Source organism: Cyanistes caeruleus, chromosome 3, assembly GCF_971803275.1.
Source record: "Cyanistes caeruleus chromosome 3, bCyaCae1.hap1.1, whole genome shotgun sequence".
NCBI classification, from domain to species: Eukaryota; Metazoa; Chordata; class Aves; order Passeriformes; family Paridae; genus Cyanistes; species Cyanistes caeruleus.
The window spans coordinates 99,221,997-99,248,886 of NC_141703.1; the positions used below are offsets into that span (position 1 = coordinate 99,221,997).

Genomic DNA, 26,890 nt, shown 5'->3' on the forward strand with positions numbered 1-26,890 from the left:
GATAAAACCTCAGCATGACTGACGAACAAAGAAGTCTTGAAAGTGGTCCTTTGAAGAGATCCAGAGAATTACCAGTGCATTTTCAGAGTGACAACAATGTGGATTTAAATACAGTATCTTCTGTGGCAGTGAGAAAAGGGAACTTTTCAGTATATATAGTTATAGTCTAGTGTGTATATGTCCTTTCCAGGTGTATACTTGTATATACATTACAAGCTGGCAACAGGACACTTCTATTCCTCTCAGGGAAAACACGGAACACGAAGGTCTACAAAGCCCTTAACAGATATGAAACCCTGACAGACCTGGGCTTGGATCACACTCAGAAACCACTGGGACAGTAACTCACCCTAAATGACCCGGCAGCGAGGCTGGGAGGGACCCGCAGCCTCCACCCAGGAGCGGGCAGCGACCGCACATGGGCTACCTGTGGCGGTACTTCTCCGGAGAAGGGAAGGGGCTGGGGCAGGGGCAGGGGCTGGGGCAGGGACAGGGACAGGGACAGGGACAGGGACAGGGGCGGTGCGGGGGCGGTCCCTCCTCGGGGGAAGCAGATAAAGGCAGGGCGGCGAGCGGCGGGGAGGTGGCGGAGGGCGGTGGCGAAGCTGTGTGTGTGTCCCTCCGTCATCGCCCTGCCCTGAGCGCTTTTCGGAGCCAGCCGGCAGCGGGGCAGCGCCATGGGGGCCGGAGGAGGGCTGGGGCTGGCGGCCGTGCTGGCGGCCGCGGTGCTGTGCGGGCCCGGGGCGCTCGCCGGGCGCGTCCTCAGCGGTGAGTGCTCCGTGCGGGAGCGGAGCCGGGAGCCGGGCCGGGGGCTCGGCTGGGAGCGCCTCCCGGGCGCGCCTGTCCCGCGGCGGAGCGGGGGATGCTGCCGAGCGGGGATGCTGCCGAGCGGGGATGCCGCGGAGCTGGGATGCCGCGGAGCTGGGATGCTGCGGAGTGGGGATGCTCCGGAGCGGGGATGCTGCGGAGTGGGGATGCCGCGGACTGGGGATGCTGCGGGGCTGAGCAACCCTTCGGGCTCCTGCGGCAGCCTCAAGTCATGTCCTGCCCCGTCTCAGAGCTGGTTGAGTGCCGGCGCGCTGTGCCTGAGCCCGAATTGCTTAAAGAGATCGAGCGTCTTCCCGGGGAACGTTTGTGCACCGAGTTTTGTTGGCAGCTGGACAGGGACATTTCTGTCTGCGATATTGTTAGGAGGAGAGGGCAAACTTTTTAGAGCTTGCGGTATAAATAGTTTTGGTGTGCGTGGGTACATCCGCAACTCTCAAAAGCGAAAGGAAGAATACTTGAGAAATCTGTATCTAACATTGGAGCTTAGGTTTAATTTAAGAGCTGTAGACTCCCACTGTGTGTTTACAGTGTACAGGTGCATATGCTAAGAAGCTGCTAAATTTAATGAAAGGGCTCCTTTTAAGCTTACTTTGTTTCAGACCCTCTAGACTAAAGCTGACGGGCTCTCGGAGGCGTGTTGCACTTGCCTATATATACATCCATGCATCTGCCTGGAAACAAAGATTTACACACCCCACTCTGCTTGTTAGCAAGTTATGTGTGTATATACATGGGTAAGAACACGGGTCTTTGCAAACTGTCTCCAGAACAATGCCAATTATTTGTGTACTATTGTTTCAGGGGCTGTAACAGTAGCAGATCAACAAAACTTTTTTGTAGGTTAAATTTTTTTTGTTGCAAACATTTGACTGCTGAATTCAGATAACTTTCTCAGTTGCTGAGGGAGGGCAGTCACTGGCCCATTTTGGTCGTGCTCTGTTTGAAGTGTGTTCTAATGCTACAACAGAGGTGGGCTGTTGGGCTTCTGGTAAAACAGATCTCCAGGAAACAGTAGCTAAGTAGTACTTCCAGCACTTTGGAAAATCTTATTTGCCTCAACAGTAACCTGGAACATTTCCTCTACCTCTGCTATACTGTGAATTGTACTGGTTTATATGATACATCAAAGCTCTAAGTATTACAATTTATATGACTGCTATGTCACACTGTTATTTTTGAGGAATAGTGAAGATTAATTATCTGTGAGATGTGTTTGGCGTTAGCAGTCTTAGTGCAGGAATCCGTGTGTGGCTGAGGAAATCCAGTCCCTTAATCTTCTAGCTGCAACTTCTGTGTTTAACTGAGTCATAGGAAACTGAGATCCAGCTTTTAAAGCCCTGTGTGATATGTGTATACTGCCTTGCCAAACTGTTCCTGGATGCACATAAGGCTTTGGGGGTTTTGATAGGAGACAGACTCTGCCCCATATTTCCCTGAAGCATTTTAAAGCATTTAATGAGCCTCATGTCACTGTGATGCTGATAATACTTGTCTGGTGGAATACAGGAGAGGGTTTGAAGCCACTTACAAAATGAACCATTTATGTACTATTAGTTTATTTGTTGAAGTTGCATTCATTAGATGATGGTTTTCTAGACAACAGCAACCACATTTATTTATTTATGCTTATTGAATATAATCTTATGTACTGGAAGAACTTTTCCTCCCTCCCTTTCTCTCTCTCAATACCATTTCTCTCACACCCATATTGTGGCACATGCAGAAGTATAGGTGTAGTACTAGCAGTAGTGACATTATTTCAGGCAAGAAATAGTACCACTGGAAAGAATTTGGGCAGTGTGTGCTGTCACCTGGCTCCGATCTAGCTTACCTCTCTCTTGTATAAGAACCAGCAGTTTGGACTTAAGCAAGCTTACGTTTGAATTCATAAGTCTATATGTTAAACAGACCTAAAGAAAATTATTTATTTATGCTTCAGTCATAATTAATAATTTGGCATAGTAGGAAATTTCACTGCTCACATTATAAATAAATATCTAGTTCCTATCACTCACCTAAGCTGCTTGAGTGCTGGTTGGACCTCGTGGAAAGGGTCCCATTGACTGCTGTAAATTTGCAGCAGACCTAGCAATAATTGCAAATTTGCTAGCAGTTTGATCGCAGTGTCAAGAGGACAAAGAAGAAAAGTCCTGCCTTTTTGAAATGCCATTTTTTAAGTAAAGGGTTTCTGTTACTTTTTCTGAGTACCTTAGTTTTCCTAGGATATAATTAAAACTATTTTTGGCATCAAACAACTCGCATTTTGGTGTTATTTCTTTGTCATCTTTAATTTGGGAAGTTTTGAACAGTGATGCAAAATGGTTTTTAATTTTTAACATAGCTAGACAGATGTTTTGTGAGCAGTGCTTACAGCCTCCATATCAAACTGTCTAGTGTTGCCAGAAAATTGATTCCTGTAGGAGAAAACCCAAAGCAGGCTCAGGAGAAAGTGCTGAGTCTGCCTTGCTGTCCCATGACATCATAAAGAACATGAAGTGATGATAATGCAGTTTGCAAAGATGCAATTACTTTAAGTATCTATTGGGCAGAAGAAATGCAAGCTAATCTTATTACTAATCATTTAAGAGCCTATATATTAATCATAGATATTGTAGCTTAATGACTGCTGTTTGTCTAGTTGTATTTCTACAACTTCTAAAGTTTTGCTCTATGTTATTGCTGTGCATCAATAGCAGATTAAACAGTGATATAGTATTTTAAAGCAGTAGGTATCTATTTTGTGCAAAAGTACTTGAATATATAAAACACTAAATGAAGAAAAACACTTGGTGGGTTAGGAAACTACCAGAGTTGCCCCTGAACTATAGATTTTGTTGCTTCAGATGCCTTTAAGGAAGTGGATATGTTCATTCACATGGCTTATGATCAGATTTGAGTTCTACATAAAGTACTACAAAGTAAGAGAATTAAAGCGGTGTCTTCATGGATACTGGATTGACTAGAGATAACAAGCCCTTTCTCAAAACATGCATGGTTTAATTTAAATGACTTTTCTTGACCTGCTTATTGCACCTGAGTTTTGTCTGTCGAAGTGTAAGCATTTTCTCTAGATGAAGCCTTCTACTGTAAAGTTGTGGATTGGGTTTTTTTGTGTGAAGTGCAAATTTCAAGACACATTCGCAGCTCAGAATTTCCAAAGGTATAACCTGATAAAAACACTGCCATCTCATCTACATGTGCAACAGGTGTGTGTTGAACGTGTTTTGTTGGAAATATCCAGCACTTAGTTCCATACTAGAGAAGCTTTTCTTGGATAGGCATGCCCAGATAGTGCAAGATCCTTTTGCTCAGTTGAAGGTCTCAGTAATCACTAAAGCTGAGACTTGGAGAAGTGCAGGAGAAGAAGATGGGCCTTGAATTCCCATGGACTCCTGCATTAGTTCCTCTCCTTCTCCAGCTGTACTGAGCACTGTCTTTGTGGGGACAAATCAATGATTTGGGCTTTTAACGTGAAATGAGGTGATGATTTTTGAATATAATACATGTTTCTACTAAACACACTTTGCCACAAACCAAGAAATTCCACAATACCCTGTGGAATGGGAGCCTAGTTTTGATGAGACATCTGATGGTGGAGGAGTCCTTCTGTAGCAGGGTAGAAATACCCAAGTACTTAAATCAGTTTCAGGAATCATATTTCTGTATTAGAAGTGTTTCCCCCTTTGTCAACCCTTTGAAACTTACATTTCCCATGGGCGAGAGTTGTGCCAGGCTGCAGTTCTGTTCAGGAATAAGGAAAAAGACATGGAAAATCCTAGTGCTGTGTCTCAGACCAGCATGCTGTTTTCCCAGGAATACAACTTTTTGCTCCCAGCATTTTGTTCAAAAAAAAGAAGGGCATTGCAAAGCTCTCAAATTCGTGATTTTCAAGTCCCAGTATTCCACTTGGCTAAAGAGCTCAAGAGGAAACAGCTACCATGGAGGGAGCTATGGTAAAAACCATGTGGAATGGTATGGACAATCTGCTTGCTTGATTTTTCTTGCTCTCAGAGAGAGAAGGCTGGTCTCTTCCCTGGTTAAACTTGTGTTCTGGATCTTCATTTCAACTCTAGTTCAGATCTGACCTGATTTAGATCAAAATTCTTGATTATAGAATGTTTGCAGGGGAACATGCTTTGGTTCATAAAGGGTTCTATACATCATTATTTTTATGAAACTAATTATCTTTCTAACTAATGGCTTTCTCTTTGCAAATCTCTGGTGGGTCAGAAAAAATGGTAGATGCTAATGTACAATAGGTAAGATGAAACAATCCTTTGATAGTAATTGTTACACTCTATACTCTTACCAGTCACTCAGTATTTGGAAGTTGAGTCTCCTGCTGAAGCAGTCCCTGCTCCCACCATTGACAAACAGTGGGACCTTCAGTTCCAAGCAATCTTAAGAAATAATGAGTCCTAATGAAAAAGTTGGCATGGCTTTAAGAAAATCTGAATGTAGCTGCAGTATCCAGTTAATGACTCTAGGCTCACTTTATAAGAAGGGAAAGAAAAGGTTGGTATTTTAAGAGTGGGATTAATTTAATTTAATTTTGGATTTTGAATATACTGCAGATCTGTGCTAACAGATACTGCTGTTTGTTTTGTTCAGTTGTCTACACAGTGAGATCAGTCAGCCAGTTTAGTTATGGACAGGTTATTGGGAAGAACTAAAGTTTGGTGAGATGAATCCCACGCTGTATCTCAAGGACTACATGTAATGTGAATTAACCACTGATGCTTTACCTCTGAATTTTTTTGGTATAAATTATCCTTTATAATATTCTAACAGATCCCTCCTCTCCTCTCCTCTCCTCAAACTTCCCCTCAATTTTTGTCTTAAGTTAACTGTCACCAGTTTTAAGATTCCACGTGGATTGACTTTTCCTACTTTCTTAGGAGCAGGTGAATGAACGATGTTTTGCTTGTTGCTTTGTCTTTTAATTGTGGAACTGCTGCAGAAAGAAAGCACTCTACAATCCTGTACTGAAATACATAAGGAGCTCCCTACATAAATGCTCCTTACCCCAGGAAACTGCTAAAGCAAGGAAATTATTATAATTTGCACCCAGATATATATTATCTAAATCTATTGCAAATACTTTGGTAAAACATGAAAATACACCTACTTGGAAAAAAGATATTCAAATTTCACTGAAAATTACTGAGAATGGATGGTGCTTGCTATGAAAAATAATTGAGAAAGAGTATATTTTCTTCTCATTTTTTCTTCATTTAATTGATGTAGTGTGGATCTGTTGACTGTGGAGATTTGTGTTGAATATCAGGAAAAGGTTCTCCCCCCAGAGGGTGGTTGGGCACTGGCACAGGCTCCCCAGGGAAGTGGTGACAGCACCAAGGCTGACAGAGCTCAAGAAGAGTTCTCCAGTGCTCTTGGGCAAATGGTGGGGTTCTTGGTGATGGTCTGTTCAGGGCCAGGGGTTGGACTTGGTGATCCTGGGGGGTCTCTTCCAATTGAATGATACTCTGTGATTCTATGACCAAAGAGTTATGAACTATTTCCTTATAGAGGCAAGAATAAGAAGCCATCAGCAGAAACTATCAAAAGTGCTTACATTTATGCCTTGGAGAAAACCTGTTGAGGGAAGCTACTGATGGGTATAAAATTGGGTATTTGTGAAAATGTCTGCTGGTTTGGGATAGGAGAATAAAACTATTCCCTGCTCCCCTAGGCTGGCACACATACTTAAGGCATTCAGACTACAATTTTTGTCTATTATGTCTGTTCCACAGCAAGTTAACTACAACTTCTTAGGTACCATAGTATGTCTGTCTTTAAAGTTTCTGTGAATTCTGTTCTGGGCTTCATGGCTACACAGAAAACTATTGATGAATGGACTTAATTTGAATCACAGGATTGTTTGTGTTGGAAGAGACCTTAAAGACCATCTCATCCCAGCCCTCTGCCATGGGCAGGGACATCTTCCACTAGACCCTGTTGCTCAGGGCCCCATCCAACCTGACCTTGAACACTTCCAGGGATGGGACATCCACAGTTTTTCTGGGGGTAATCTTGTCAGTGTTTATGCTTTTTTTCATAAACAGCTGAAATTGTGGAGTTCTTGGTGTGTCTTTAGGCTATGATATATAAAAAATTATCGTGTTACTGTGTTTATAAGAATTAACCTATGTGCTTCTATGTTTATAAGAATTTAAAAAAACCCAAAGAACAAAGCAAAGCAAACCCACTGCTAACAGCTTCAGCAGTAAGGGGGTGTTTTGTTTGGTTGAGTCTTTTTTTGTTCTGAGGTTTTAAAGTTCTGGGTAAAATAATACACATCCCAGAGCAGACTTGTAGATCTTTCCAACACACTGTATTTCCTCTTCTTTTGAATAAGTTAGAATAGATACCATTGACACTTGGGTCTTATCATGGGCCTGATTGTGTCCAAGTTTTTCTTTAAAAAAGGGAAGGCAATTGGCAGCTTTAGGGGTTGTTTCAGCAGCTATGTTGGCACTTTTTGTGAATCCCCAGGAGAGTGCAACTCTGAGCTGGCCCCTTAGAGAAGGAAGTGGCTGACTGCTGTGGTGAGCCCTGTGATATACACCTGTAAAGTTCACATGACCGGAAGAAAGGAAAATAGTTATTACAGGAAAAGCTAAATGGATCTCATGCTTTAAATTTATGATGTGTTAGATAGCTGAAACCAGAGCTGATGCCAAAATGATGGTATGTTTTACTTAGAAGAAATGAAAGCTGTCAGGGCTCTAATGATTTGACCTGGGGGAAAAAAAGAAATACTTTTTGGGAAATACTTTATAGATTTTTTTTTCTTTAATCTGAGTTAGGACTTGAATCAGTGACTAAAACATTTTCATAAAAATGGAGATTAATTTTCCAGTTGAAGACACCCTGTATTAATTCACATAATTGTAATCGTATCTTTGCCTGCAATGGTAATTATGGAGGGTGAAGTGTTGATTAGCTTCTAATGAGATTTAGACATCAAGCTACTCCTTTACAGCTCTTTTGTCAATGGCCTGAGATCTCTCCTTTGTGTGCCAGGGTTGAGAAGCTCAGTATAAGAAATAAATGTGTGTTGTTTACTTTGGGAAATGAGTGAATAAGCCTATCATTGCTCTGTGAAGATGGCAGCTTTCTTGCAGGCTGGTATTCCAGTTCCCAGTACATCAAGAACAAGCCTGAAGCACCCCATCAGGGATTTTGAAAACCCAAACTTTTAATCTGCTGTGCAAAAGACAAATTCTCCCAGCAATTTATTTAATGCAATGAAGAACATTTTGCAGGACAAGGAATGCTCTTGCATCCTCCCAAGACCTGGAACAGTGCAGGTCCTGAGCACACAGAGGCTTTGACAAACCTCCCCCAAAATAACCTGCTTAGATCAATACTTTTTATAAGGGGTCATATATGTACTCTTAACTATTTTTTGTGACCAGCAATCTTGCTGCATTGTGCAGGGAAACTCTCAGATCCAATTTCAATTGCAGTTGTATTCAGCTGATGGCAAAATCCAGGTGTTAGGAATGAGTAACATTTAATATGCAAATGAGCACTACCAGGTGCTTCTTTGTGTCTCCTATTTGATTGCTTGATTTTTTTGAAGGTGTAGCTATTATGGGTCTATTGAGGACAGCTGTCATTCAGAAAATAGCCCATTCCCTGCCCCCAAAATGCTTAGGAACACAATAGCTCAACTAGTAAAGGCTAACATAAAGGTGAAACCCCATTTTCAGCAATAAATGTACTGAAAAGCACTTTCCATGGCAAAAGAAAAGACAGGGACCAGATAGGGAAAAAGCATCTTGTATGTCTTCATGTATGTATATTCAATATATCTTCATATTCTGCATAACTGTACAAAATCACTGTATAAATGCTATAGTACAGTAATTTGATTTTACTTAAAACTTCATTATCCCTATTTTTTTTTTTTGCCTTTGCAAAAGTTGCATTAATCCTAGAGACTGTTTACTTGGTGTCTGAGGATCTCTTGTATCATCTTTTCTAATTCACAAGGTATAGGATGGTTAATGACTAAAGTTACATTACCTGGCCTTTGTTTGATCAAAAATAGAAAAAAAATTCATATTTATCATTTTAGATTTGCTGTCTATAAATCCATCTATAACTTTTACTTGCCCAAGAATTTAGCAAGAAAGATACTCCATTGCAAGAAGTATTTTAAAAATGGCTGATAGATGAGTTTGGCATGAGAGGTTGGGGGCAGCCTCCATTCAGCCACCTTAGACAATAGTCTGCATGCTTGTGACTCTGATATGATGCATACAAACTGCTGTGCACATCTGCCTGAAGCACAGCTGTGGGATAGGCAAATGTGGCCCTCAGGGTTTTTTATATAAGCCATTTGAACCTTTGAAAATTTTTCACCCTGGGAAATGACTTAAGACAAAATGTATGACGACAATTTAGACATAATCCCTAATCCAGAATAAACCAGTAATGACTTTCTCTTCTCTCAGAAGGCTTGGTGATTAGGAGGATTGGAGGACAGAGTACCTACTAAGGTATGGAAGAGATAGCTGTGAAGCTATCAGTACAGATACAGGCTGGCATGTGATCTGTACAGCAGGTTTGATTTGAATGTCAAATTTATGAGCACATGGAATTCCTTAAACAGCTTGGGACTGTGAGCTGAGAAACATCAGTGGTATGAACACTGACTCAGCCAGAGAATGATGTATATTCAGTACAAAGTTTGGGAGAGAGGATGTCAACTTGCTTTTATTGTAAATACAGACAGAATGTAATTATGAAATGTTATGACAGGTTTTTTTTTTTTAAAAAAAAAGTAATATCAATCATAAAAAAAATATATTTGGTGGATGGACGCAAAAATGTTGCAGTAAAACATCAACAGCAGTAACGTAATATAGCAAAATGTGACTGGCATCTGAACCTAGTCAAAATCTGACCGGATGATACAAAGACCATCTGACAAGATGCATCAGCTTTGAAACAAAATGTGATTAGGAAAATTTATTACCACTTAGTCTCTTACTGGCCATGTTCTGGAGTGCATCACTGGGACTTGGTGTGGAGTGCCCTGTGATGAGGAGACAGGTGAAAACAAATTGTGCCCAGTGTCCTGCATGCTGGTGAGTCATCCCTGAGGTCACTGCGCACGTGCAAGCTCGAGACCAAGGCTAGTCTTCATAACATGGGCAGAGAATATTTTGGTTAGTTACCACAGGTTTCTGTTTTGCTATTTCATTATCACTTTCATTTAAGTCCCTGTTTTTTTATTTGTCACTTTGTTTTCTGAGGTCTCCATCAGGCTCACGCTGCTCTGGTTAATGATAAATATTTCACGTTGCTTTTTACCAAGTGTTCTTGTTTTCTGCTGAATCCATTGCCTTGGGATGAAAAAATAGTGAAAAAACAAAGCATAAAGGAGTTGAGCACATCAGGCTTTGTGCATTAATTTTTGTCTCTCTTCACATATGCTGTGCACGTGCAGTGGCAGACCTAATCTAGGTGGATGCTAATGGTATCAAGCCCTGGATTGCAGGTTAGTTTGTAAGGTTCAAGAGGAAGAGGGATGGGATTTATCAGCAGGGAGCTTATCTTCTACCTGACATCTTCAAAGGCTCCAGCTAAGCCAGGTGTGTCACTAAAAATGACCTTTGTGCCGCTCATGGGCCTGTGGGGTTTAGTTTAGTAATGAGCCTGATGCTCTTAGGGAGAGGAGTCTTTAACCTGGGTATTTTAACAGGTTTTTTAGATTACCTTTTTTTTTTTTTTTAGAATTTTGCTTCTAAATGACACTTTGCTGTAACTCCTGTCATGACAGAAATCAAGGAATCCATTATTTTTTAATGAAGCATGATTATTAAAACATAATGGAGATATAACTGATTGAAATAACAGCTTGTAATTTGCTTTTTTCCTTTTTTCTTGAAGATTTTTTTTCCCCCCCCCATCTGCAGAAATATTTTAATGAGTAATTTAGTTTTAAAATATCTTTGTTCTGAGGCTGATAACTCAATATTCTACAATGGACCTTCTGTGAAACACACAAAGGTGCAAACTGACCCATATGGATGGAAATGTTAGCTAGCACTTTCTGGAGCAAATGCTGTTCACTTGCTTTCATCAGCTAATGAGATGATGAGACAAAAAAAAATAAAAAAAGATTATTTGTGTTGTGTAGTATCTTAGCATGATTCATTCCAATAGTCTTGCTTACAAATCTAATTTCTATTCAATTGTGACAGAAAAATTTGAACTCAATTTTTACAGCTGAAATAGCAAAATATTGCCTTAGAACTAACAGTGGAGTCTGCTGAAAGGCGTTAGAATAAAGTAAAATAGCACAGAGTTGATATTTCCATACTTACATTGTCTCCTGTACAGTGTGGTCCATTCTGTCATTTCTCAGTGGTAAATTATTTCTGCTTTGTAGTTCAGAAATTAGTAGTGAGAGAAAAAACGAAGCTTTAAAACCTGACATCTCAGGGTGTTCCGAGAAAAGCACTAAAATGTCAACTGATTTGCCAGCTATTAAGGGACAACTGCAGATTTCCATTAACACATTTATCTGCCGTAGTGGAACTGGTTCAAAGTCCGCTTCAAAAGAAGAAAGAAAAGATTCAGAGTAGGTCATTGCCTAAACACAGGGATTAAATTAACTAGAACAAGAGAAATTCACAGCTTCTTCCAGAAAGCTTGCTGCTCTGCCTCACACACTTCATTCACGCTGTTTAGGTCTATGGGTCTTAATGCCAATTATTTCTTTGTTTCTTGCTGTTTTCTCTGTTGGTTTCTGGAGGTATATTCTTGCAGAAATGATCATCCTGTAAGGAGAAAATGATTTCTTTTGCCATGGGTAGAGAGAACAATAAATGAAAGAGCAGTGATTTAGGAGTTGGATTTCATGCAAATTTTCATTTGTTCAATTCCCTCTCACTTTTTAAAACTTGATTTTAGAGTTACTTAACCCTGCCCAAATATCTGCAATAAAAATGATGTCCTTAGAAATTTTTCAGGTCAGTTTAAGGGAAGAAAGAAAATGTCTTCCACAAAGCTTCAAGATTTTAACTTGCACACCCTTTCAGATAAGTCTTTGGGTAGAAACTGGGCCTTCACATCTGTATGCTGATGGCTCCAAGAGGGCTCCCTGCTTTAAGGGCAGAACAGGAGCAAGCTGGACACATATTAGGGGCTGCAGTAGCTCTTTGTGTTGTGCATCACAAATGCTTGTCATCCTCCTTGCTGCTCCATACAGTCCCACCTGGTTTCCTTGGTGTGGGTGATGGAGCTGAGCATTGATACAGCCTCTGTATGAGACAAGAATACAGCACAGCTTATGGACACAAGCCTTGGAGCAGGTCAGAAACAGTGCTTGCCATGACTTGGTCTTCAGGGTCTTTGCCAGCCTAAAATTCTAAGGTTCTACCTGAATCTCCATGCAGCAGCTGACAGGCAGATGAGCATCCTGAGAAATCTCAGGTAGGTAGCCAGCAAGGATCCATTTCTTCAGCTAGAAGGTTTGAGTCAGATTTTGGGAGAGTCACAGAAGAAAAGAGGCTGTGCATGGGAGCAGAGAGTGAGAGGAGCACTTCAGCCACCTGAGAAACATGCAGGGATGGGGTGTGGATTGTCTGTTTTAAAGGCAAAGTTAGCTGTTTTCCCATGAGAAGGAGAAACAGCGCAGGAATTATTCTCCATAGTGGTCAGCTTGCTCATCACAGTTGGTTGAACATTCCAGCATGACTGAAATTGTGACCAGGATCCTTTGACATCTGAATTTGCTCATAATTTACTACTTGATGTCAAGGAGGAGTATGTGCACAGAATGAAAGGAATCATGGAAGAACTCATTTCAAAGATTGTCTGGGGAAAAAAAAAAGAACAAGACAATGGACAAAGCACTCTTCCTAAATGTGCATGTACATCTTGAATTAATGCTTTGAATCCAAATCTTCAGCTACAGGGAAAGGTGTGGTCACTTTTCCTTGGAAGTGATTAGTGTCCTGCATAATTCAGTGCTAGGCTTTGGACGTTTGTGCTGTTGTATGCACATGAGTACTCTGGCAATAAGCCATTGTCACTCACCCAGCAGTGATCAACAAAATGTTGATCAACTCCTCCTTCCCTGTGCACTCTGCTCTGTCAGTGAGAGAGCTCCTGGGGAAAATCAATCATGTTCACAAAATTGGAATTTCAGCATTGTGTCGAGGAAGGGAATGAGCTAGCTTTCATTTTTGCATTTCTCACTTCAGAACATTTAGACTTACCACTTTGTTACTTTGATAACAGTAGTTCTTTTGTTCAAAGAAGTCTGGGAAGAAGCCTGTTATTTCAGTTGCATCTCTGTTAAAACGTCTGTACCTTGCTTCTTCAGCACCACTGCCCAGCTACAACCATGGCCCTTCCTACATTTATTGGGAGTGAGGCTCTTAACCTATATGAATAAAGGGAAGTATCAGGAAAAAAATTTGGGCATACACTGTGTTGTCAGGACATTATCAGAGAGAGTCAAAATTGGTACTCTCTGCCTGATCTTGGAGCCTGGCTTTTTCTACAACTGTGGTACAAGCCTGTCCTTTTTTTAGACTGTTCTTGTTCCTGTGTTATTTTGGTAGATTAATTACTGGTAAACAACTGAAGTCTGTCTGACAAGGTAAGAATGAGATTAAAAAGATGCTTTTCTTTCTGATAGTCCTTCTCCAGATGAACTTTAATAGGGTATTATAAAGTGAAGGTTTCAGAGTTTGGTTTTTTTTTTCTAGAAAGATTACAAGAATTCTAGGAAACCCTAGAAAATTAAGCATAAAATATCCCTACTGCCCCTGTAATTTAGCTATCTACAACAGAAATAATCCTGAAAAATAGGAGTTACTTTCAGATTTAGCTTTAAGTCAAGAGCTGATCCTGATTTTCCATTCCTACATTAAGGCATCTTTGATACAATCTGCTTATTCTGTGCAAATACTTGAAACTATGCTCTGTGCAAATACAGAGATGTCTTCATCTCAGCCCTTGTGCTGTCTGCTATTGGAAATGTCTTACTCATTAAATACAAAAATGAAACAACACTAATGCAAAAAAGAATGAACTTTATTGTAGCTTTTAAGGTTTTTTGTTTCCTTTGGTGTTTACTCTTTGTGTATAGAAAAACATTGCCTGGGAAAACTTAAATATAGCTTAAATTATGTGAGGATGTTGCTGTCTCCCGGTGACAAATTACAATTTATTTTTTTTAAGGTGAAACAGGATATATCTTATTCAAATGTTATTTATGTGAGTCACGTATCTGGGTTTGCTTAAAAGTGAGACTAAATACAAGATTTTCAAATGGAAATTTGATATAGTACAATAAACTATTGTACTTTGTGCCAGTGTGGCTTTACAAGTTGTACTTAGGCACATTGTAGTGAAGAGTAGCTATGAGTTCCTCTCATATACAGCCTCTCAAGGTTAACTTAGGGGATCAAAAAGAATTTCCAGCTGCTTCTTGCCACTAAACATGTGAATTTGAAATTTATTTTTTTAAAAAAATTGAATAGCTCTGATTACACAATAGAAGTGAAATTGGTCCATTAGTGTGAAATAGTCAAGGAAATACCCTCCAAACAGATCCTGGCTATAACAGAGAGGCCTGATTGTAGAATCATTAAAATAGAGAATATTTTTCTAGAACCTACTGGGAATCTTCAGTGTTTTGGAGAGTTTCATATGACGTGGCAACATAGATTCCCATGAACTGTGTGCTATTTGAAATTTAAATTAGAGCAAAGGATTTCAGCGGTGCCAGTGTTACCACCATGAATATGCTCAGAAAAAAACCTCCCGTCCTCCACCAGTGTATGCATGATGTGCTGTACTCTATTCTTGCAGCTTTGCTCTTCATTACTGTACTCTGAGCAGCCCCATGTTTTTGTCTTTCAGGCCAGAAGGTGTGCTATGGTGCCTTCAAGCATTCGTGTTACAAATTAGCTTATTTCCAGGACTTGTCTAGACGCGTGGGCTTCCAGGAAGCCCGCCAGGCCTGTGAAATCGATGGTGGGGCTTTACTGAGCTTGGAAAGCGAAGCTGAGCAGCAGCTAATAGAAAACATGCTGCAAAACCTCACCAAATCAGGCTCTGGGATTTCTGATGGTGATTTCTGGATTGGGCTGTGGAGAAGTGGCGATGGACTGGCCACGTCGAGTGCTTGCCCCGACCTCTACCAGTGGGCTGATGGAAGTATGTCACCATTCAGGTAGGTGTGTGAAACTGCTGATTGAGAAGGGTTCTTGGAAAGGATGGAGCCTGAAATGACAAGCCTTGAAGACATGAAGTTTGTCTAGCATCTCCCCCTTGACTTCTCCAGATGAAGGGTAGCTGGCAATCGGGGTTTTGAGTTTGAAGCTATGGCAGGATGGCATTGTGTGGCTTCAGCCTGCAAATTTCTTTGCTCCCACCCAGAGGGTTTGCTTCTGCATGAAGTTTGGAGGTTGTTCTGCCACATGTAGAGTCTTTTGGGTGTGGTCTGAAAGCAGGCAGCTAAATTCTGCAAGGCTCTGGCCACCTCAAATCAGGGAGCCAGCCACCAAATAAATTATTGTGAGGTGCTTACTGTAAATTGTTCTGTTTCTACCCTTTTTGAAAAGCCTTTAACTTAACTTTAACTGATGAAGCCAAAGGCCAGAGTAGCAGCAACTCACAGAACTCCAGACAAAGGGACAGATAAGAGTCCAATAGGGAGGAAAGCAAAGGGTGTTATTTCTGCAGAGGTGCTTTGATCAGAATTTTTTCAATATTCAGAGATGAGTAGCTTGGGCCTTAAAACTCCTTTGACAGAAGTATTGTGGGAAATACAGGATGTCTTTGAAGAGGATGGGACTGTTGGGGTTGATATTTCTTCATTGATGCAAACTCTTTTCTTTGTCATCCTGATGAATCTTATTTTCAAAAACTAGAAATTGGTACACAGATGAGCCTTCCTGTGGAAGTGAAGCCTGTGTGGTGATGTATCATCAGCCAGCTGCCAACCCTGGTCTGGGGGGGCCATACCTTTATCAATGGAATGATGATAGATGCAACATGAAGCACAACTTTATCTGCAAATATGCCCCAGGTAGGTAAAACTGAAGTTGTATTTCACTGGTGGGACATTGTCTTGGAAAAACAATTGTTTTTTTGTTTATGAGTGAAACCTTCAAGTTTTTTTTGGCCTCTGGTACTGGTTCCTTCAGTGTGTGCCTGAGCTGGCATTAACATGGGATATAATATGTCAATAACAATTATTAAAAAACACTTTTAATACATTTTAATAAACCTGTTTATCTCTAATAAGAATGTTTTCAAAGTTAGCTTTACTATCACACATTCCCAGAGATTTTTTTGATTTAATTAATTCCCTTACTTCATGAAGTACTTTAAGTGTACATTTTCTATTTTCTAGACATCTCTTGGTCCTCCTGTAAAAAATATTGCACTGTCCTTGTAGTTGCAGGACTGCCATTTTATACCATCTTATGTGTGTTTCAAAAAGTTATGGCTTGAAGAATGAAGTCCAGAACAGCAGGAAAAATTTCTGCATTCATGCATATAGACTTAGAGATATGAAAAGCAGATGCATGCTAGTTGAGATGGTGACAGAAAAAACAGATCTTAGGCAATTTGGCTGTACTTTCAGACATGACATAAGTTCTGTGTATGTCAATAGAGGAAAAGTGAACTGTAAACTAGAACATGGTGCAAAACCAGAAAGGACGTGAAAAGTAAACTTTCCAGTTTGAGCCTGTAACATTTTCTGTTCTTGGCGGTACTTAAAGCAAACGGAAGCGTGTTTTTCAGCAGGATCATGCAAATGTTTTTGAATATTTTTTAGTGTGTTTGTTTTTCAAAACTAAGCTAGAAGTCAGAATGCATATGAAATTATGGATTTATTTCATTTATTAATTAATTAAAACCCAAGAGGCATCCCATGGGAATCCCATGAGATTTAACTTGGAGGTTTAACGTCATGAGATGAAGTCCAAGGTCAGGACAATCCCCTGTACCAATCCAGGCTGGGGATGAACAGATCCAGAGCAGCCCTGGGAGAAGGACTTGGGGGTGCTGGTGGGTGAGAGGCTGGACATGGCCCAGCTGGGAGCCCAGGAACCCCCCGTGTGCTGGGCTGCATCCAGAGCCCCGTGGGCAGCAGGGCAGGGAGGGGATTCTGCCCCTCTGCCCCTCTCTGCTCAGACCCCACCTGCAGGGCTGCATCCAGCCCTGGGCTCCCAGCACAGGAAGGACAGGGAGCTGCTGGAGCCGGGCCAGAGGAGACACCAAGGTGATCAGAGGGATGGAGCAGCTCTGCTGTGAGGAAAGGCTGAGAGAATTGGAATTGTTCAACCTGGGAAAGAGAAGGTTTTGGTATGATCTGATTGCTGCCTTTTGGTAGCTGACGGGAGCCTACAAGAAAGATAGAGACTATTTACAATGTTCTGGAGAGCCAGGACAAGGAGGGATGGCTTCAAACTGCTTAGATTAGAATAGGCTTAGATTAGATAGTAGGAAGAAATTCTTTTTGTGAGGCACTGGCACAGGTTTTCCACAGAAGTTGTGGATGTCCCATCACTGAAAGTGTTCAAGGCCAGGTTGGATGTGACTCTGAGCAACCTGATCTAGTGGAAGATATCCTTGTCCATGGCAGGGGGTTAGAAAAAAGCTATTTTTTAAGGTCCCTTCCAACCTAAACCATTCTGTGATTCTATGAAATCCTACTCTTAGCAGCTGACCTATAAATTCTTATTATCTGACCTATAAAATTCTGCAGTTTCCTACCTTCTTTCTCTATGCTGATGATCAAACAATCACTCTCTTTGTGGAGATCTGTCTGTAGAGATCCAGACTATTTTGTTCCTCTGGTTTTAGTGGATACATAACTTTCTCACTTTCTGGTCTCGAGCATATTAATGGCAATTAATATGGCAAGCAAATATTAAATATTTGGCAGAGTTGATATACCAACATGTTTTGGTACACTGTCAACCCCTGAATCTGTTTCTGCTTTTGAAATTGTTAGTGGATATCACTACTTTATGATGTTCAGTAATCATCATGGGCCCTTCAAGGAAATGCAACAATTTTATCACTTTTGCAACAGTTAGAATTATTTTGAAATAATGTGAAAAAATAAAAATGTTTTATATTGTTAAAAACCCAACACTTTTATGTCAGAAATTGCAGGCTTTATTAAAAAGGTTTGGTTTCAGGTGTATTTTGTAGCTTTAAAAGCAAACAAATTTAAATTAGATAATTATTCTTTAATAGAACTACTCACCATTCCCCTTGAGATGTGATAAAGAATTGTTTTTTCTATTGCTTTTACCATCTGAGAAAATGCTGGTTATTTTGGATTGTTGGAAAACAGTAACAATGAAAATACATTTATATTTCTTTCTCTAGGTAGAAATGGGTTATTAGTTTATAATGAGGCATATAAGGCAAACAATGTATAGGTAGATTATTGTTAGTATTGTCATTGTTATGCAGCTAAATACTGAATTGTAGCTATTTATTTTTCAAACTGTTGGAATTTTGCTCTTTAGCAAAACAGACTATTCTCCAGAAATGTGTTTTTCTATCACATGGAGAGAAAGGAGTAGATGCAAAATTTTATTTAAATAGATACATGGCATTTCTTTCACTGCCTGAAGAAAGTAACACAATGTTTGTAGGAAAATTACATTTGTTATCTCAAACCAAGTGAGACTTCCAAACGACCTTTTTCTCCCCTCAAATCACTGTAAAGGCTTCAATGTCAGCTTTTAGCAATGCAGAATACATCCATTTCACCAGGAGTACTAAAGTGCCACATGCATATTGAATTTCATTTTGTTGTTTGAGCATGTTGCTGTTCCCACCTCTCCTGCCTGTATTCAATGCAGGGTGTGTGATACCAGCCACAGGCCAAAGCAGCTTGTGGGTAACTTTGATGAAGTTGCATCTAATTGTTTCATCAGCAAGTCCAGGACAGTGCTCATTAGGCAGCCTTGCTCAAGAAGCAGCTGCATTTCTGGTAGACACTTTTATTCTTCCAAGCCCTCCCTTGATAGCGTTTACTGTTGTAATGTTCAGTCTGGCTTTGGATCATATTGATCATTCAGCAATCTTAAATTTAATTATAGGTTGGTAATTGCAAACACATTTAGTTCCTGCCCAGCTCCTGTAGGTTTGGTTAAGCAATCAAATTAAAAACTCATCTCCTGCTGTCAAGAGACAGCAGCTCAGTTATTTGGGGTATCTTGGAATCTTTCTTTGTATAAGGCCAAATGTAGACATCTTTTACCAGAGTAGGTGAAATAATTGCCTTTTCTGGTAGGCTTTATCACTGTTTTGATTTCTCCCAGCAGTTTGTGTTTATCAGGACACTCAGAACTCTAGTCTCATAGCACTATTAAGTTACTATAACTATATGAGACAGAGAACTTCTTATATTGTTTTAGAATGGTCTGCACAAATGAAGCTTTGGATATGTTAGGTGCTTCATTCAGCACCTAAGAAGCTAGGGTGTTCTGAGGCTTTAACCATTAGCCATTAAATCAGAGGGCACCAAGAATTGAAACTAGACTAAATTATAGCCTTCTAAGGAGCAAAAAATATGAACTAGGGGTGATTTGACACTAGTTTGTGAAGAGTCTTTGGTAAGAAGATGAAATGCTGAAGAACTGAGCAATTATTGTTTGGGGGAATGTATCTATTTCTGTGATACTGCATGAAAAAAAATGGAAACATCTGTTTTATTGCACACATTTTTCATTCTTCAACAATGAATTTCAAATATTGATTTAACAGATAATGTCTTAGAGAAAGAATTAGGAGACAGAGCAGAGCCAGAATACGGTAAGAAATTTTGACACATTAAATTCCATTGCACTGGTAAATACATAATTATAAGGATAGCTGTATAAGAACCTCCAAAATTTCTTAAGTTTAACAGGCATGGTTAAAAATGGAAACAGGAGAAATGAATTCTTCAGAGAGCAGCAGCTACAAATATATGGCTGTTGTTCAGAATAACATTGCTTGTAATTTTTCTTCCAGCTATAATTCCAGTTTTGTAATAAAATCCTGTTTATATATATATTTAATAAAACATAAAAATGTTCTTTTTCCCAATATAAATTAAAATGTAATTACTATTAATTAATTTAACAACATAATGGCCATATTTTTTACTAGTTTCCTAAAATGTCTTATCTCCTTTTCAGAAATTTTTCCAACCGTGCCAGCAGGAAATCCTTATGACACAAGCAAACCAGAAGATCAGTATCATATTATTGCTACTGAAACAGGTAATGTGTTTATATGAATGTAGTGTTCTGCTAAAAATATTAACACTGGAATTAGAGATTTTTTTTTTATTTTTAGTTGTATTTTAACTGAAATATATGAATATATAATATGAACACACACACACACACACACACATATATATATTCAGCTGTATTTCAGTTTCCATTTTTATCAATAGGAAGAAACAGTCTTTTCCCTGGGAAGTGCCCTGAAAATACATATATTTGAATAACATTTCAAGAGTCTTAGTCCTCTTAGTTACTGTGGAAACAAATTATTTCCTTTTCTCACCAAACAGAATAAACACCGTGTCCATAGCTCCCCCAGATACCCTGTGTTTTGGGAAAACCACATGCTAAGAGGAGTTCAGTGCCTCAGTGAGATTCCCAGTAGAGATGACACTTGATATGTGGGAAGTGGATACCTACTGCCCAGATTCTGCCATGTCCCTGGCTGCTTCGTTCAGCAATTTATCTTCTGAATGGAATTCCTGACTGGAAGAATTGTGGCATGGCTTTAGTTCAAGGAACTGAACATGTCTAAGGAGCAGCTCTGGATTTTATAGGATTGCACCATGAATTATTATTATTATATGGATGAACTGTGGTTTGAAATCAATAATACCATTTAATACAAACTGTGCAAAGGCTAAAACTCAAACACTACCTGAATATTCACATTTATTCTTATTAGTGAAAAATATTTTAAAAATACATCAATGAGTAAGAGAATCTCCACAATTTGTACATTAAATGTGTACTAGTGTAAAACATGGGCATGTAGTTATAGTTACTTCTGGAAGTTCAGACCCCATCCTCTGTTGTAGACACATAACAGAGTCTCAGCTTGTACCATTTCCCACTCCTTTTGTGCAGGGACCTGCAGAGGAGCACCTCTAGCTCCTCATTAGTCAAGGAGAGGCTATATGTGTCTTTTAAGTGGAAAGGGAAGATGAGAGCCAGGCTCATTCCTCCTGTGGTCCTGCATGGGCAGGGAATCCACATACAGACAACTGAGTATACAGTTAAAATGGACTGCAAAAAAATATAGGCTGTGAAATGAACTGCATTAAAAGACTTGAATTTTTAATTACAAAATTGGAAAATAGCAGAATTGAAGACTTTAAGATATGTTTTGCACATAACTCGTGTGCTGCTTTATTCTTGATACTGCTGAGCTCCCTTTAAAGCTCTTCCTGTAGAGGGAATATGTGTTCTTTTGTGTAAGTTAATGTATTCCTGTTATTTTACTCCAAGTTTTTATTCACACAGTTAAAAGCACTTCAGCATGGGAGACATTAATGAGAACTTTTGTTTTGTAGGTATAATTCCAAATTTAATATATGTTGTAATACCCACTATACCACTACTGCTGTTGATACTGGTGGCTTTTGGGACGTGCTGTTTCCAGATGCTTCATAAAAGGTAAAATATATTCATCCATAGTGTTTTTATAATGCAGAATTCATATTTCCATTGGCAAGCTATTCCTACTGAAAGACTGCTTACATCTGTCCCCAAATATGCAAATAAGTGCCTTTTCATCTACTAAAATGCAAGTAGTTTACAGCTGTTACAGCTGAACATTCACCTTCAGGCTTTTCCACAACATGCTGAAATAATTCCAGGTCTCAAAGTATGCTGCTGTTGGGACTCCACCTGCTTCTGAAGAAAGTCTCTTTGCAGATCACTTGTTAGGCAGGGCTGTTGTCAGCACTTCTACTTCACCTCTTTCATTTGCTTACCCCCTATAAAGTACCTGGGCTGTGGGAAATACTAGAGGGGTCCCTCACAGATACAGGGTGAGCCCAAGGACTCACTTTCTAACCTGAAATAAAAATTTATTCCAAGGACAAACCTAAGGGCCAGCAGCTGCTTAATCCTGTTCCACTGCACATACCATACAAACACCAGATGCACCACTGGAGCACTGAAACTGAAAATAAAAAGCAAAAGCTTGCTTTGAGCCACACACCAGTGTGACATCCTTTGTACATCATGTGTGTGCTAAAGAGGATGCATAAAATAAATAGATATGTGTTCATAGCTGTGGTATCAAGCAGGTGAACTGTTATGCAAAAAGGAAACATTTCAGCCTTTGAAATACCATATAATTTGCTTCATGCTTTAAAATTCTTTGGACTTTTATTTTTTTTCAAAACTTGATATAGATGCATAAAGATATGACAGCATATAATTGATATTTTTTTTTTGAACTAGTATTTCTGAAGCTTTCAAATATAATTTTCATCCTTTAGTTCAGGAAGTGTTTTCAAGTTAATGTAATCCAGAAGAGTTTAAACTGAAATATGTTTTGTAGATAAATGCTACTTTGGTAAAATATCAAGAGCAATTAGCAGATTCATAATCTGTTGTCTCTCTTGAAGAGCAGGAATATGATATCAATATTTTAATAAATTAAAATAAAAAAGTCCTCCTTATTTTTAACCTTTATTTTTTCCTCATGGTTTTTGCTTTATATCTCCTGCTAATAGCTGCAGTAACTTATTTTGTGTGAGGAAGCACTCCAAATGTAAAGGCTGTTTCTGTCTGTATGAGTGAGTGCACAGTGATATTTGCAGTACTCCTTGCTGCCATGCCTCATTGAAAAAAGTGGCCATAAAGAAGAGATGTTACAAAGTCTGCATAACAAACTTGATTGTTTTTATTTTATGCATTTTCTATAAAGAAAGGGAAAATGTACACTTTCCAACCTGTCTTATGACAGGCAAATTAAAGCCTTTGAAATGTTATCCATAAACCTCACCTCTGGGGCTGCAGAAGGTTGGAAGCTCAAAGCAAAGAAGAGTAGTAAAAGAATAACACATATAACACTAGCAGTTACATAGTACTGAATTCTGGAACCCTTATTACAGTGGCTCTGGATTTCTTGGTAAGTATGGTACATCTTAGTAGCTTTTTTGGCAGATCCTTCTCCTCTGAGGAAAGTTTCAGCCCTTGAATACTCCTGGGAAAGCAGAGAGAGGTTCATGGCCCACTGAAATCAATAGAAATAGTAGTGTTGACTTCAGTGGGCTTTGATCAGGCCTTTGATGCTATAGCAGTTGATCCAGAAGTAATTCATCTGAACTTCCAAGACTTCAAAATTGCATGATGCAGATATTGGAAATTCACCTTGGAAGATTGCCCTTTTTTCTGTTAGCTGATTGGTTTGATGGATGAAATGATAGAAAAATCAAGGACAAAATGGTTTTGATGCAAAACGGGCTTCCCTTTTTTATTGTTTGGTTGGTTTGGGTTTTTTTTTTCCCAGAATGTCCATTTTGAGTTACATCAAAACTTTTAATTAAAGAAATTAAAAAAATTATTTCGATCAAAAAAACTATCACAAAAATGAAGTATTTTACCTGTTGAAACGAAACTTTGTTTTCTAAAAAAATACTTTCCTATCTATTTTTAATTTCCACTTATGACCTGCCTTGCAAATCATTTTAGTTCATCACAAATATGCAGCTCTTGGACAAAAACCAAATTAAAAAAAGAGACAATCACTTGAACTTATCATCTGGACACCACAGAGCTTTAGGAAAGGTATTCTGTCCTGCTGGGGAAGGAGGGATCCCCAACTTTCCACATGAACCTGACTTCTCATTCTTTTTTAGGCTTCCACAGCATGGTGACCTTTCCTCTGAAAGCCACAACCCATGGCCAACCAGGACATGCCTAGCTTGAAAGGTCATGACCAATTTTGCTTGGCATTGGGCTCTTGAAGGGTAGTAATAAGGCAAAGCAACACCTCGTCCCTGTAGCTAGCAGAAATGATCAGCTCATTCATGCTTAGATGCTCTCCCTTTCATTTCTTCCAGGGAAGCAAGGAGAAACTGCTTCAAAGACCCATCTCCATTATCATCTGAATGCCTTGCAGAAAGTTTAAATTCCATCCTGGTATATTTCTCAGTTTCTATGATTGCATTTGATGGTCAAAACACCAATATGCTCAAGTTATTTATTGCATCTTACCTTTGTCACTAAAATCTGTTTCCTGAACCAGCTGTGAAATATCAGCAAAGGTTTGCTGAAGATGATTTGATAGAGCTCAAGTTCTGATCCAAGGTATTTAGAAGTTGTTCCTGCTGTGTGGCAAGGACTCTCCATTCAAAGCCTTTCATCATTAATTGACGCCTGCTTTTGCCGGATTAATCCGGAGGGAAGTAGTGACTTCGTTTCCTTAAGAAGGAAGCGCTGGAACTACTTGATTCATTGCAATTGCTTTGTTTATAGCATTGTGGCCTGATCTAAAGTCCACTGAAGCCAAAGGGAGTCTTTTCAATTACTCCAATGGGCTCAGGTACATAATGCATTACTTTGTAGGGCTTCAGAGGTAAGTCTGGAGGGATTGAAAACTACTGTAGCATTCAGAACCCTTAAAGCACATTTTAAATCAACTCAGACTCACTTGCGTTTACACACCAGGAAAGAACTAAAACTGAATGTATAGGACTGTTGGGACTCTTAGGTTTCAACCTTACAGAGTTATGTAGGGCTGCTTCTCCTCCTCTGGTTTTTACTTCACTGGGGAAAAAAACTCCTCAGTGTGAAATATTCTATCCTGAGACTGAAACATTTTTATTGAAATGCTGCTGCAATGGCTCCTGAAGTGGGTCCTATTTCAGTAGTCTGCTGTGCACTGTCATCTACCAGTCTAAGTGAGGGAAGATGGTGTATTGTAGCAGTTGTAGCCATGTGAAATTCTGCCAATAAACTTTCAGGGCTCCCTGGAAAAATCAGAGCAAACACTTCAGCAGTATTGCGGAGCAAGTACTTTTTGGAACCAGTTTTATCCTTTTTTTTAATTGAAAAAGTGCCAAACACAAAACCTATTATTGACAGTTTTGGCTGAAAACTAGCCCTAAGGAAGCTTTCTACCAGTCATTCATTGCTAGGAGTCTGATTCATGTGCCATCACTTCATTAGATGTCAGATCAAGCCCCGAAGGGAAGAGGCTTGCTGGTGCAGGGATGCCCAGTGAGCCTGTTGGTGTACCAGGGTGGGCAGGGGTGTGGTACCCACTGGGGTGGGTGGGCTGCACTTTGGATGTAGATTTAGGGGGGTGTGTGTGCTCTGGTCCCCCCCCAGACAAAGGAAGTGCTCAGCTCCCACCAGCCCTGGTCAAACTGAGTCCTTCTCTGAAAAGACTACTCTGTACAAGAGGTGTGGCTGGATGGGAACTGAAAAAAAATGAAATGAGATAAAATCCATACAGGAAAATTCAGTACAGTTCCTGGGAGCAGCACTGCTAAGAAGGGTGATCTGGTATTTTTGGTAACAGTGCCACTGTGGATGGGGAATCCACACTGTGAAAGCACCAAATGTGGCCTTGAGATCCAGGGATGGAACACTCAGGTCTGATCACAAAGCTGAATTAGGACTGCAAAGGCACACATGCACTGAAAATAATTTATATTTTTATTTTTCAGTAAAGGAAGAACAAAAACCAGTCCAAACCAGTCCACACTATGGATTTCAAAGACGTCTAGGAAGGACAGTAGCATGGAGGTATAATGATTTACTGACTGAAAACAGAGCAAAAATAACATTTTGCAGTGAGGCTGTATTATAATGTCATCAAAGAACATTAGCTTGGAATGGCTTGAAAAATGCAAAGGATCTACAAGAATGAACTGTAAGCTCCCCCTTGAGGCAAATGTTCACATCATTTTTATATAATGTTTGTTTATTAATTCAGTAACAAAATATGCCATGCTAAATAAAGGGTATGTGTTTATTTTGCTAAGAGATGTAAGTTAGCCAGTTGTGAGCAATGAAATGAATAGAGCATTTGAAGTTTTTATGGGGAAATATCCACAATGTATGTCAGTTTTAAGACTGTTTGTAGTTAAACAAATCTCCTCTGTTTCTTTTAGTCTCTCATGCATTGTATTGTAGTCAATGTACAGTAAATGGAAATGACAATTTTACAGTGTAACAATTATTTATCTTTGCATAAAAGTTTGATACAAAATATTTGTTTAGTATTTATTTGCACACTTAACATAGTTTTTGAACCTCGGGAACAAGTTTTGTTTTATTAAATATTAACATGGTTGCTGACAGAAACAGCCACCATGTTGTGACATCAGCCTGATGTGGCAAAATTCAAGGATTCATCAAAGTCCTTTGCTGTCATAGAATGAATTCATTCTGCCAGGGAATGACTATAACTTTTTGTCATATTGGCCCAAGGTCAACATAAATAACTTGGTAAGTGATATCTCATTAATGGTGTGTCCTTTAAAGGCAGCTATTAGTTGTTACTTGAGTAAAATAATTTTCTGGTGGAAAAAAAATATCACAGTGGGCAAGAGTTTAAGATGAAAATCACTGTTTCAGTAAGTCTACATAAAAAAGACATTAAAAGGTATTTAAATATAAGTAATAGATAGGAATAGTATAATGTTGGAACAAAGAAAAGACATGGGCTTTTTCTTGGAAGTGGCACTCATACATTGATTCCAGCATTACTCAGACTATTATCTAGAAATACATTAATTATATTAATTGATGGACAGATTTAGAGGTAACTGTGCATTTAAAGCTGTCTTTTAGAGTTATGATTAACATCTTTAATGTCCATTCTCTTTGGTGCCTTAAGAGCTTTCTGTGCCTTAAGAATGGTAGTGCCAGTCATTAGGAGCAGTCCAGGGTGGTGGCAGTAGCACTCTGGTTGATTTGTTGTTTGACAATCTGGTGTCAGAGCAACAAGTTAAGGGATTTTACTGCTGTTCCAGCAAGAGTTCAAGAGCCTGAGCTCAACCAAGCTGGCT

At 39.4% G+C, this 26,890-nt stretch overlaps 1 protein-coding gene across 4 annotated transcripts; it reads left to right on the forward strand.

The window, feature by feature from the left end:
* Positions 1-604: 604 nt before the first annotated feature.
* On the forward strand, positions 605-26,088 carry CHODL (chondrolectin). Of its 4 annotated transcripts, XM_086883378.1 has the most exons (8): positions 605-768; positions 14,725-15,037; positions 15,738-15,895; positions 19,606-19,653; positions 20,022-20,105; positions 21,428-21,530; positions 23,729-23,801; positions 25,544-25,581. In XM_086883378.1, the coding sequence occupies exons 1-7, from the start codon at positions 678-680 to the stop codon at positions 23,796-23,798; spliced, it is 867 nt and encodes a 288-aa protein (XP_086739504.1). In that variant the 5' UTR covers positions 605-677; the 3' UTR covers positions 23,799-23,801; positions 25,544-25,581. The 4 variants fall into 4 exon arrangements, with proteins under 4 accessions (XP_086739504.1, XP_086739503.1, XP_086739505.1 ...); XM_086883377.1 differs by lacking the exon at positions 23,729-23,801 and having other exon boundaries at positions 25,544-26,088; XM_086883381.1 differs by lacking the exons at positions 605-768; positions 23,729-23,801 and adding an exon at positions 8,265-8,629 and having other exon boundaries at positions 25,544-26,088.
* The last annotated feature ends 802 nt before the right edge of the window (positions 26,089-26,890 follow it).